Here is a 12,153-nt window from a genome sequence, read left to right on the forward strand (position 1 = left end):
ACACACATGCGGAGCATCTGAAAGACCAGAGGTAGTGCCAGGCAGTATAAGGGGAAGGGTCTCATCTTACAGATACTCCCTTGGCAAGAAACTAGTTCTAGCTAGAAGCTGATATTTCACATTATTCCTGCACATTAAACATTCAAAAATATACAAGTTACTTAAGCTTTAAGCGGTGTGCTAAAATATAAAGACTAAAGCTTCTCCTTTATTAAGATTTCAAAAAGACAGTATATTGGTTCTGCTCATCTCTGCTTTTGCTGAAACAGGTGAAGATACAGCTCACTTCACATGTCCTTAGCCATTATTCCCTATTGCACATTCAACTTCCACCTTAGTCAAACACATCATTTCCAGCAGAAACTCCCTCCCATTTGAGCAAGGCTTGTGTTTAAACAAGAGGTGTTCCCACCAGCAACCATCTCCTCTCACTTCCTTCTTGCTAATGGGGTAATGGATCTTCACTATTGTTGTAGTTCCATGATTAGAGGTATAAGATGTAGGACTTCGTATTTTTAATCAGTGACAGCTCATCTTGGAAGGTTAAAAAATAAAAATCACATCCTATTTTATGCAACAGACTAATAAAAAGGCTATGTATCAGCATAACAGCCAGTGTGTAACTCTCACAGTTCTGCTTATGGAGGAAGTTTACAAAGCCTCCTGGTGTTTAGCATCTGGAAGGCAAGAACACCTCAACTTGCTACAGAGTGATAGCCCAGCTCCTGGCAGCTCCTTGCTTGCAGGAAGATCAACCAGGTATTCCAGATACTGGGCACTGCTTTCCCTTGTGTCAGCAGCTCTGGCAAAGAGGTCAGATCCATCCAAAGAGGACACACACCTTCCGTCTCTCAACTGTGGTATACTTGAAGAAAGGCACCCAAGTTTCAATCTATTATGTGGAGAATAAAATGCAACCAAGGCAGACAGGATGGAACCTTAGGAAGGTCCCTCAGGCACGTGCTTGTTCAGTCATTTTGTTTGCTAGAGTCGCATCTGTGACACAGATGTATTCAAGGCTGCGGGCCTGGGAAGAGGCTACAGAAGCCTTCCAAATTTCAGAGGCACAAGATGGGGATACTTCTACACATCCAGAGTCAGCTGAATGAAGCAAACATCTAAAAAAAATTCCTTTTACTTTATTTAGGTTTTCAAATATACTCAACAGCAAGATTGCTGGAACTCAGCAGTCTGCTGATGCCTCACAGAGGCCAGAAGAGCATTCTCAGCTGCATTTCCAGTTCTCCTTCTCATCAGCACCTGAACAGGTGTGTAGTGAATCCTGGGAGTGGGGGGAGGTAAAAAAAAAAAAAAAAAATTTATTGTGTGCCCACTTCCCCTTCAGTCCTTACTGCAAGAGGAGGATAAAAGAATCCCAACCCATCTTTTCACCCACAGGCCAGGTACTGTTATACAATCCCAAGGCTACAGTAGATATTTTGCCACCAACAGCTGTCCCACCACATTTGCTCTCTGCAGTTTTATCTCTCCTGCCACAAGTTTTAATTTGAATGGTCTTGCTTAGGAAGAAAAAGTAGCGTCTCAGCACAAACATTTCTCATCCCAGTTGCACAAGGCAGGCTTTGCTAGCACAGGACTTTTATTTACCTGGGTTAGAAGTTGGTGACGTCTCAGCTGTCTATAGAACTGCAACACGGAAGGATCAGCTCTCACTACTTTTGGATCAAAATCCAGAACACGGAGACCTGCAAGGCTGCGGGCTCGAGAGAGGGCTACATAAGCCTGCCCACTTTCAAAGACACGAGACAGGGAGATTTCCACACAATCCAAAGACATGCCCTATCAAAGACAGAGAAGTCTGTTACAGAACAAAGAAAAATACTGTGCTATATCAACACTAATCTGTCCTGCGAGTCTCTCAGAGGTACCATCCTTGGTATACAGGCTTCATTAAATAAAAGGAAGTCTCTTGTTTGACTACGTAACTGATTAAAAGATGGGAATCGGTAGAAAGAAAAGGACAGTTTTCCACTGTCAGGAAATTGCTAGCAGACAGTAGGGTCCATTAACAAACTCCAGTGAGTCTTGTTGTGTGAAAATCCACAAATCACATAAAATCAGCACAACATGGAAAGAAATCCTGCTGGTTTGTTTTGGTGTTTTTTTTTTTCACTCCTAGTAATTAGCTGGAGCAGCTGCCAGTCTCAAGCAGTCCTCAGGCAGACCATCTGAGACAGAGTTGGGTTAGGCCTGGCCAGCCCTGTCTGCACCAAGAGACATCCCAGGACGCAGCAGAATTTACAACATGGCCTGGTTTAAACAGGGGCATGGAAACAAACTCACAGGTCTAATACCAAGAAAAGTATTTATTCAAGTCTTCTGGAAAGGTAGGAACTGTATTATTACATTGAAAAAACCTAACACACCACCAAACAGGGAGTCCAGCCCAAAGAGCACAGCTGTGACTCCTGCAGTTTCCTCAGGTACACTGCAAACCTCAGCATCACTAATGCTGATGACTATCAGGGAAAGACTACCCTGATCAGCCCACAGCAGTAAATAATGCTGCTTTATAGTCTAACACCAACTATGCAGAAGGCAGCACCCTTATGGAGACTCCAGTAGTATTGCTAGCACATCCTTGACCGTATAGACAAGCATCACAAGCAGAAGAGGTGCTGCCTTCTCTGCAGCTAGACATGTATATCTTAGAGGTTGCCCACAACAAGGGCCTTTCAGTTTTCCCTCCTGTCTTGCCAGCAATGCAAGCTCACCCAAGAAATGAGGCTTATGATGGTGTAAGAGTCTATAGACAGTGATATAAGAACACCCACCTGACTCTTGTGAATGGAAATGGCCCATGCCAATTTTAAAGGCAACTGTTGACGACTCAGTTGAACTCCTGATGGTCCTTTGAAGACCCATTTCTCCATTTTGATGACCTGTGTAACCCCACAGAGAAACCTCACCTTAGGGAGCCCTGCAGGAATGGGAACAGGAAAGAAATAAGGATGTGTTCCTGACACTCAACAGCCAGGAGTCTAAGAACACTTTTTTTTCCTCCTTCCCCATGTCAGTCTTTCATTAATTTTAGGGCTGCATTAAAAAAGAAAAGCCCACACCAAAGAATAACCTAAATGGACACACAGTAAACAGGATGTCCTGAAATTATGTTTGGGATCTACTTAAGCAGGAGAATTAAAGTCAGGTAATTTATCAGTGGAGATGCAGAGAAAGATACACATTGCACATAGCAGAACACTGTTATCTGGGAAAAACAAATCAACCAACCAACCACCAAGACTTGCTTCAGCAGAACAGCTAGGAAATGCAAATGAGCACACACATCTAGAGAATAAGGAAAAACAAAACACAAGAGGCCCTACAAATAGCTGCAGCTGATGCAGCACATGACATCACAGCTCATGAGAGCCCCAAGCCTCTCACTACAGAGAAGAGCTCCTCCCTACTTTCTCTCAAATTATTATAAAGCAGTAAACAAAATTAACAAGTCAGTCATCAGTGATAAATTGTTTTGGTTTTTTTCCCTCTTCCCTCAACCAAAGAAAAAAAAGCTTGCTTACCCTTCTGTTCATTTTCAAATCCTACAACAACTCCTCGTGCCCCATTCACCAGCCCTTGAGATACATCCAAATTTTTAGCTAGCATCACCTACAGAAAAAGAGAAAAATCCCTTGTGCATTGGCTTTACAGCCTGTTCAGCCACCTACAGCTCAGCTAGTATCTAAGAAGCATAAGCACAGCAGGCCGATATGGCCACAGCCACATCATCCTATTGCAGGATAGAGCACCATCTCCAAATTGATTGAAATTATTTCACAGCCCTTCCTTCCTAGATTTCTCAACTACATCATTCTGCAGCACTGAACACTTCACTTGAGCTGCTTCTGTCCACAGTTGTGAGCTCAGATACAGGGAACAGAGTCCCCTTCCCCAAATACTAACCAGCCTAAACATATATAGGTTCTGGGAACACCAAAGGAAGAACTTCCCCAGGCAGACAGTACTGCTGCTAAGCTCAATCCTGCATCCTTTCCACTCTGACAGCCCTAGCGCACAACAAGGTGCCCAGACCTGCAAACTGGCAATCTGTGCTGTACTCTTTCAGGTCAGGAGGGCTGCTGCACCTGGAGCTGAGACTGCAGGCAAGGACTGCCTGTGCTCCCTGCTACCTGGAAGCTTCTAAACCCGATTGGAAAGGTGGGTCAAAAGCATAGCAGTCACCACTGTCCACGAGACATGGACATACACTGAAATCAAACTAATTCTCTGTCTAGATAAGATTCCAAGCAGAAAGGATACAAAGACTGGAGTAAAGTCTTCTGTTGGCCTGGCATAATCATTCCATACATTAATCTACTCTATACATTTATCTGCTATTCCTTTATTTTTCTTATCCCATTTGATCTGCTGGTCTTTCACAAGTATATGTATGCACACTCACCTGAGCTCCAAGCTTCAGCTCAACTCTACCACCCACAGGACACTGAGCATCAATTAACTTCACTAGCATTGGGTCACTGTCCAAAGCCTCAAAAGCGTGCACTTCTCCTGTTAAGGAAAGAAAGATGTGACAAATTGCAACTATTGAACATACACCATACAGCATTGCACATACCATACAGCATCAGCATTTATTTCTAACTGCAATTCCTCTTAATTCCACCCTGCTGGTAGGACATCTTCATACAAACCTTGTCATATCTAACAGCAGAAAGCTCAGTATTGCCTCTTTCCAGCATAACTCCCAGAGCACGAGAAGGCTCAGGAATCAAAGTCCAGCAGTACATAGGAACTAACCAGTCACCATTTTGAGCATACGACCAGTTTCTCTTGCTGCCAACACCAGACCTCCAAAGAGGACCAAGAAAGAATCCCAAGGCCAGACAGGGAGGCAGAAATTAAGTGGCCCTTAATTCAAGTCTGGATAGAGCACAGCCTTTCCGAGATGCTAAAGGAAGAAAAAGCAGGGGTATGGAGGCAATAATGATCTCACAGCAAACAATGAGCTCACTGTCTACTACACACAAAGAAGTAATAGTGTGGATTTTTAAGCAAAAAGCTGTGAAGTTTTTCCCCAGGCAGGTCAACTCCAACATGCACAGCTTGGACCGGTGCTGCTGTGCATGACAGAACACCAGTTCCTTCTGACACCACAGTATCCAAATCCCACCCACTTAGAGCTCAGCCTCAAAGCCAGCAGCTTCCTCCAAAGAGTTCACCTGATAGCTGCTGCAAGCGTCTCTCATTAGTTATTTCTACATCATCTCTATGGGTGCAGAGCCGCGTAGCCAGGATCCCATCACGCTCAGACCTGTTAGCAGCAGTCTGCATCAACAGTGTGGTTACCTCCTCTGTGCACCTGGTATCCAGGAAAAAGGGATTATTATTTAAAGTGATTGGGTACTGGTCTAGAGCAGCAGTAACCTCTGCACAGCTGGGTCAGACTGTGCAAGCCCCAGGCCTCCAGAGAGAACAGAGAAAGATAATTACGCAAAGCTGGAGAGCAGTGCAAGTGTCTGCCCCAGCCCTGCCCTGCCCATTGCCAGCTCAGGATCCATTGCATTCCTTAGCAGAAATTGGAGTGAGGGACTCTAGAAAGGGTGCTTCCTTACCAGAGGAAGGTATATAAAACCTGCTATTGCCCCCAGGCACACATTCCTGAGAGAGCACAGAGAAGTGACAACTGCTCTTTCCTCTGCTCCATCAGTAGGGAGCAAGCATTACAAAAAGAGCCAAGTTTCTCCTCACCTGCCTAAACGGACTGCACTCAGGAGCGAGACAAAGGTCTTGTCAGTCTGTCTCCGCACTTCAGTCAGCTCCATGTTTATGTGGATGCATTTCCTCCAGCTTTTCGCCTGGCAAATCATACTCTTGTTAAGAAAGCAGCAGACTTAAAGTATGAGAAAGAATTTAGGAACAGTTTTGTACCTGGAAGCAGAACTTGGTTTCCTCATTAGCCTTGCAGACTGGGGGTAGCTGCAAGAAGTCCCCACAGATGATTAGTTGAATTCCTCCAAAAGGCTCATCCCGTTTTCTGACTGCCCTGAAATGAAAGGAAGAGAAGAGAAGCTTTGAATGCCCTCCAGGACCTGGACATAGTCAGGTTTCAGAAATCACCTTTTAGTCTCTCAGTACATTCAAAACATACACCACCTGCAATAAAAGATTATTATCCTCAGCTGTGTTAGAAGAGCTTAAATAATTAAGCAATGCTATTACATGACATTAAGCTTGCTTTGCTTACCCACCCTAGGTGTCATTACCCGTCTTGGTTCTTTGGAAGCGGCTATACTACAACTGCTTCTCTCTGCAAGAGAGAACTGCTGGGCACAGCACAGACAGCTGTACTCTGGACTCAGCTCTACAGTCAACACTTGGCTCCGGAGATGGAAACAGCAACCAGAACAACCACAGCTGGGGAGCAGGGACACCATCAAAACTTATCTCAGGATAAAGGCCTGCCCAGATGCTGGCTATGATTTCATGTTCCCTTCCAATCCTATGCCAGTAGTTGCCTTATATCCATTCACATAACCAGAGGAAGGGAGCAGCCTGGAAATTTGGGGAAACTCATTTCTGTTAGTTGTTTGACCCGACAGTCACTCACCTTGCCACTGCTTCCAGCTTGTCAAAGAACTTGCCATCCACCATTGAGATCTCATCAATAATTAAGTGTTGGCAGGCCAGCCAGTGCTGGCGCACCCCAGGCCTCTCTGCCAGCTGAATGCACTGTTCCAGGGGTGCCTTCCCAGAACCGATCCCTGGCAGAGGAGAAGAAAGCAAAGCTTTGGGAAGCTCCTGGCTCTTTGGGGAGGGAGCAAGAGCTCCCAGCCCCCCAGAGTCAGGCAGACCATTACCTGCAAAGGCATGGAGAGTGGTGCCACCAATGTGGGAAGCCGCCACTCCCGTGCTGGCTGTAGCATAGGTGCTCTTCGGAGGGAGGGAGCCCACGATCCTCTTCAGCAGGAACGACTTCCCGGTCCCTTGGAGGAGGTAGAAGAGGCAGGTCAGCGGTGAGGCCCGAGGACTTCACCTAGTGACAGCCGCCCGGCCCCCTCACCTGCACAGCCGGTGAAGAAGATGCTCTTCCCGCTCCGCACGGCGCCCAGCACCGCCTCCTGCTCCGCCGAGAGCCTCGCCGGGGGCCGCCTCTCTGCGCGGGGCACCTGCGGGACAGGCGGCGGCGCGCTGTGAGAGCGGGGCCGATAACCGGGACCGGCACCGGGACCGCCCCCCTCGGCCCGGGACTCACCTCCGCCGGGCGCTCCCCCCGCACCTCGCCGCCGCGGAGGCGGCCGGGGGCGCACAGCAGGTCCCGCTCCTGCAGCGGGCTGATAGTGGCGAAGGCCGGCGGCGGCCGGTCGAGCAGGCGGGGGCTGCGCAGCGCGCCCCGCGGCCCGGCGGCGACCTTGAGCCGCAGCAGGCGTAGGAAGCGGCGCAGCGCGTCCGGGGGGCAGTCGGAGAACAGGACCTGGGCACCGCCCGGTCCCACCCGGACCGCCGCCCGCCCCTCGCCCGCGAATCGCGTGAAGAGCCGCACGGCGTCACCGGCCAGCGCGAAGCTCAGCACCGTGGCTGCCCCGCTGCTGCCGCCGCCGACCACCCGCAGCACCGGCTGCCGCAGCTCGTTGCGGCCCAGCAGCACCAGCGCGCCCCGTAAGACGCGGCGCCGCGGGGCCTGTCCCCCCGGCAGCGGCTGCTCCACGGCCACGGTGCAGCGCAGCTCCGCGTCCCGCATCCTGCCGCTGCCACCGCCGCGGCCCCACCGTCCGTTCAAACCCGGCGCGTGCAGCCGCCGCCAATCAGCGCCAGGGGCTTTAACTCAGCGACCAATAGGAGGCAGGAAGGGAACCGGTGCCAGGAGGAGGGGGCGGAGCACCAGCCGGGCCAATCAAGAGCTTCGTGGGGGATATGTGAGGAGTTGCCAGGCTACGGGACGCCGCGTGGCCCGGCGCAGCCATGGCCGCCGGCAGCGGGGAGAAGGAGTGGCTGGACCCGGTGCGGCAGAACCAGCTCCTGTGCGAGCGGGTGCGGAAGGAGCTGCGGTGCCAGCGGCTGCACACGCAGTACGGCGTGAACCCGCTCCACCGCGGTGAGGGGGCGCGCGGGCGGCCCCGCGGCCGCAGAGAACTGGCAGGGAAGCCCCGAGGGCGAGAGAAGCTTTGCACCGAGCGTGGGGTGGGGGGCAGGCCCGTGGGGTGGGGGGCAGGCCCAGGCCCCGGCCCCGCAGCACTCGGCTGCGACTCAGAGACAAGCAGCTACACCCATGAACGCCAGCAGCTGCAGACCCCGAAGGAGCAACTGGCAGGCTTTTCTTCTGCCTAAGGAACCAGTCTGCACCCTCAAAGCCAGAACAGACACACAACCAATTTGCCCAGATTAGACAGCGCCTTAGGACAGGTGTAGAAGTGAGACAACCATTTAGGATCTGGAACCCACAGATCGTGAGCAAACAACACAGAGCTAAGACAGAGTAGCGAGCCCCAACACTGCCCTGTGTTTCTCCAGCCCCTGGTCTGATTTCTAGCTGCCAGTTCAGAGTCATAGATTATCATAATCGGTGCTGGCGTAGACAGATGATGTAAATTCTTCCAACCCTAACGATTCTATGATACTAAATAGAATCATAGACTGGTTTGGATTGGAAGGGACCTTTAAAGGTCATCTGGTCCAACCTCCCTGCAAGGAGCCAGGACATCTCCAACCGGATCAGGTTGCTCAGAGCCCCGTCCAACCTGGCCTTGAACGATTCCAGGGATGGGGCATCCACCACCTCTCTGGGCAACCTGTTCCAGTGTTCCACCACCCTCATTGTAAAAGATTTCTTCAGGTCTAGCTCCTACAGTAAAACAAAAACAAACCAAAGGAAAATAATTTCCTGAAACTTGGCACTCTGCAGGCCATGACTTGGGTGGGGTGGAACTTGGCTGTGGCGAATAGAGGCAGCATGGAGTGGAAGGGCCGTTAGCACGTTCAACCCCCTTCCCTTTCTAGGAAGTTGCTATTAGTCAGTACTCTAACTCATTGTGTTCTGCTCATGTGCTGTTCTTCCTTTACAACTTCAGTGAAGTAGCTGGGTCCAGACTGGAGAATAATCAAAAAGAACGTTTGCAGTGATAGCTATCTTATACCTGGCTGTGATGCTAAATTCACATCAAAGTAATTGACCTGCATAATTTCTTTCCAGTTCACACGATAACCAAGAAGCCTATGTCTTGGCATGATAATATAGAAGAGCCGGAAGATGGTAAGAAATCTCTGAATAGCTTACAATAATTACATAAGAAAATTACTAATAAACAAGACTAAAAAATTCCAATTAGTCTAAAAGATGAAATACGTAGAAACACCCCTGTGACAATATAAGAAAGTTAAACTCATTCATTATATTTGTTAAACATACGGCAGGTTTTTTTCCATTTTAAGGCCCATTCCCTTTACTTTTCATTATCAGTACAAGCTTGCATTCATGCAATTATGCTTTTATTTTGGGGTTTAGTTATCATACTACAAAATTCTGCTTGAAAATCTAAACCCCTTTCAGGTGAAAACAAAAAAAAAATCTAGAGACATGTTTTATACATACATGTCATTGCAGATTCTACAGACCCACCACATATTATAAACTGCTGAAATGGCTGCCAAGTCTTGCTAATAACAGGAACCCTTATAGCAACTGCTCCCTTATTTCTGACATGCCAATTTTGTCTAAAAACCTTAAAGTTTGGTTAAGGTTGGCCTGCTTTAGTCAAGGATTAGGGCAGGGGGAAAAACCGAAAGAGGGAAAGGCAGCAGGTCTCAGGCAAGTGAGGAAGATGACAGCTAACGTGGAGTGCTGGTTGATACTAGATGTGGTGTAAGAAAAGTAAGATGTGCAATACAGTAGACAGGGATGACAGAATTAACAGGACAGTATAGGCAGGCAAATCTTGAAACTTCATCAGGATAAATTTGAGTAGAAATGTCACCTCTGCATTCTTTTACAAGATCATTTGCAGAAGCACAGAGGTTGCCTCCAATCTTGGCTTTCTTGCTATTGCCTGAGCAGCGTTAGGATGTCCTATTCTAACATACATCCATGAGTGACTGGTTTTTAAACATACTTTTTCATTTGTATTTGTGTCTCTTAAACCAACAGCCAAGTTTCTGAATCTCATTCACCGTGCAGCACTGGAGCCAACAAAGAAATATTCAGAGCCACAAACTGAAAGCCAAGAAATTGGCTGGAACACAACACCTTTGGTGAGTAGAGTGCTTAAGGACTCAGCTCGTTTCACAATTCAAAGAGGTTCAGCCTATCATGCTGAAAGATATTAATGCAAGAAAATTATTTGTGACAAACATGCAAAACAGGAATGACTAGGAATGAGCAGAGCTGTTCATGGACAACAAGTTTTAAAAATTTACACCCAAGAGGACTCTTCACAGTGGCATAGGCTTATGAACACAGAAATAGTAGACTTCCCCTAAGAAACATGCATGCAAAATTATCTACAATGACAGTCAGCCCCAAGCATATTGCCAAATGCCACATATGTAGTCACGGCTGTTTATCAAAACATTCAGCCATGAGAAACAGCACAGTGAGCAATGCGAACTGACATACATAAGTACTGTGAAAAGAAATGTGCTGCTGTACAGTATCTTTCAAACAAATTGCAAACAGAACCATAAAATTAATAATCAGCTAAGTATGCCTAAGGCAGAATATACTACTGGGGAAGCGTGAATAAACAGGAGAAAAATAAATCTTATTAACAAGCTGAGACATCAATCTTATCTGACAAACAAATAGCTGTGACGATGACTGACTTTGTAGATTAGTAGTTTGAGAAAGGCAAATGAGGGCTTGATTAATTTTGGCCTGTTACAAAGAAAACTAATACAAATAAAAAAATAATATATTCTTCTGCAACTTTTCATATTACATTTCAGGTAAACTAGTTACATGTAACAAGTAGCTGCTTTGGATTTAGTATGGCATCCGGTACATGAAGATTGTTAATAATGCACTGATGTTACTAATGTGCAGGTGCAAAAAGCCGGGAGGCATATAGCCAGTACAGTTGACCCAAACTGGACAAAGAAAGTATTCCATACCAAAAACGTCAAGCTCAGTATTGAAGGGGGGTTCGCTAGTGGGCAGCTCTCTTGCTCAGTATCCAAGATCACTCCCAGTTCCATTCCATAATGGCTGCATCGATTGTTGGGTGGTGAGAAATTCTGCATTTATATATTTTATTATTACTATTACTATATATTATTATTGATATTTTTTATTATTATATTTTCCTTTGCTGTCCTAATAAATTGCCTATCTCAACACATGAGTTTTCCTTTCCCTCCTGGGGAGGAGGGTGAGCGAGCAGCTCTGTGGGCCTAAATTGCCAACTGGGGTTAAACGACAATACTGCTGGTAGGATTAGGCTGGCAGGACAGAGGCAACTGAATTGGCGTGTAAGGAAGTGAGTTAGATTTATAGAGTCAGGACTCGTGATGCTGTTTCATATGTTAAGTTTTCCTTCTTCACGAGGTTCTACTGTAACAAAGCAGCGAACAATATATTCTCAAATAAGTGGTACCCTACTCGTCTGTCATTTGGGCATTTCTCAGCAGCAAGAATACATGCATCACTCTTCTCAGGAGGGACTGCTACTAATAACGCTAGTAAAAGCACATGACTATTCATCATTTTTCTTTCCCAGATTCACGTGGACCGTACTGATCGCAGACTCTATTTCCCACGCCAGAAGACTGAGATCACTAAATACATAGCTGCCACGGGGTCATGGCGAGGAGCAGTCTGAGAACATGCAGCAGTAGAGTGGCAAAGCCACACAACTTAAGATAGAAGCAGTTAACGGCATCCAATATGTTAGGCTCTGCTTGTTATTAGGTGTCTGGTAGATTTCTGGTAAGAGAAGATAGCAAGAATAGAGAAAAGAGAACCTCAGTCTGTCCAGATTTGCAGCCTAACAATAGTTACAGAAATAAACCTATTTATAAAAGATTGCTGCATTTGTCTCACTGCTGTTTCCAAATCCATCCATATGAACAGTCTAAAGAACACTTCAACATCATGACAGGCTTCAGACTTCTTATTTTGACATTGTGGAAAAAGCTGTCAGAACGAAGGGAACACAGGGCAGGCTTCCACCACTGCTCATA

At 47.0% G+C, this 12,153-nt stretch overlaps 2 protein-coding genes across 2 annotated transcripts; one reads left to right on the top strand and one right to left on the bottom strand.

Annotated features, from left to right (window-relative positions):
* Positions 1 to 1,124: 1,124 nt before the first annotated feature.
* PIF1 (PIF1 5'-to-3' DNA helicase) lies at positions 1,125 to 7,723 on the bottom strand. The gene is made up of 12 exons (XM_086753321.1): positions 7,238 to 7,723; positions 7,046 to 7,151; positions 6,843 to 6,968; positions 6,593 to 6,746; positions 5,914 to 6,028; positions 5,734 to 5,840; positions 5,205 to 5,344; positions 4,427 to 4,533; positions 3,546 to 3,633; positions 2,796 to 2,941; positions 1,609 to 1,800; positions 1,125 to 1,282 (listed from the first exon to the last, which is right to left on the bottom strand). The coding sequence occupies exons 1-12, from the start codon at positions 7,721 to 7,723 to the stop codon at positions 1,226 to 1,228; spliced, it is 1,824 nt and encodes a 607-aa protein (XP_086609447.1). The 3' UTR covers positions 1,125 to 1,225.
* Positions 7,724 to 7,944: 221 nt separating this feature from the next.
* Positions 7,945 to 11,995, top strand: CFAP144 (cilia and flagella associated protein 144). The gene is made up of 4 exons (XM_086753038.1): positions 7,945 to 8,077; positions 9,173 to 9,232; positions 10,124 to 10,227; positions 11,691 to 11,995. The coding sequence occupies exons 1-4, from the start codon at positions 7,945 to 7,947 to the stop codon at positions 11,790 to 11,792; spliced, it is 399 nt and encodes a 132-aa protein (XP_086609164.1). The 3' UTR covers positions 11,793 to 11,995.
* The last annotated feature ends 158 nt before the right edge of the window (positions 11,996 to 12,153 follow it).

The sequence above is a fragment of the Chlamydotis macqueenii genome, chromosome 8 (genome assembly GCF_036417535.1).
Source record: "Chlamydotis macqueenii isolate bChlMac1 chromosome 8, bChlMac1.mat, whole genome shotgun sequence".
NCBI classification, from domain to species: domain Eukaryota; kingdom Metazoa; phylum Chordata; class Aves; order Otidiformes; family Otididae; genus Chlamydotis; species Chlamydotis macqueenii.

Bases quoted from the DNA above. Each gene is read 5' to 3' on its own strand.
- PIF1 (XM_086753321.1), bottom strand. From the start codon at position 7,723: ATGCGGGACGCGGAGCTGCGCTGCACCGTGGCCGTGGAGCAGCCGCTG. The intron at 5,841-5,913 runs GTACAAAACTGT...ATGATTTGCCAG, and splicing joins AAACCAAGTTCTGCTTCCAG to GCGAAAAGCTGGAGGAAATG. The intron at 1,801-2,795 runs GTGGGTGTTCTT...TGTCTTTGATAG, and splicing joins TTTCCATTCACAAGAGTCAG to GGCATGTCTTTGGATTGTGT.
- CFAP144 (XM_086753038.1), top strand. From the start codon at position 7,945: ATGGCCGCCGGCAGCGGGGAGAAGGAGTGGCTGGACCCGGTGCGGCAG. The intron at 9,233-10,123 runs GTAAGAAATCTC...TTAAACCAACAG, and splicing joins TATAGAAGAGCCGGAAGATG to CCAAGTTTCTGAATCTCATT. The intron at 10,228-11,690 runs GTGAGTAGAGTG...TTTCTTTCCCAG, and splicing joins GCTGGAACACAACACCTTTG to ATTCACGTGGACCGTACTGA.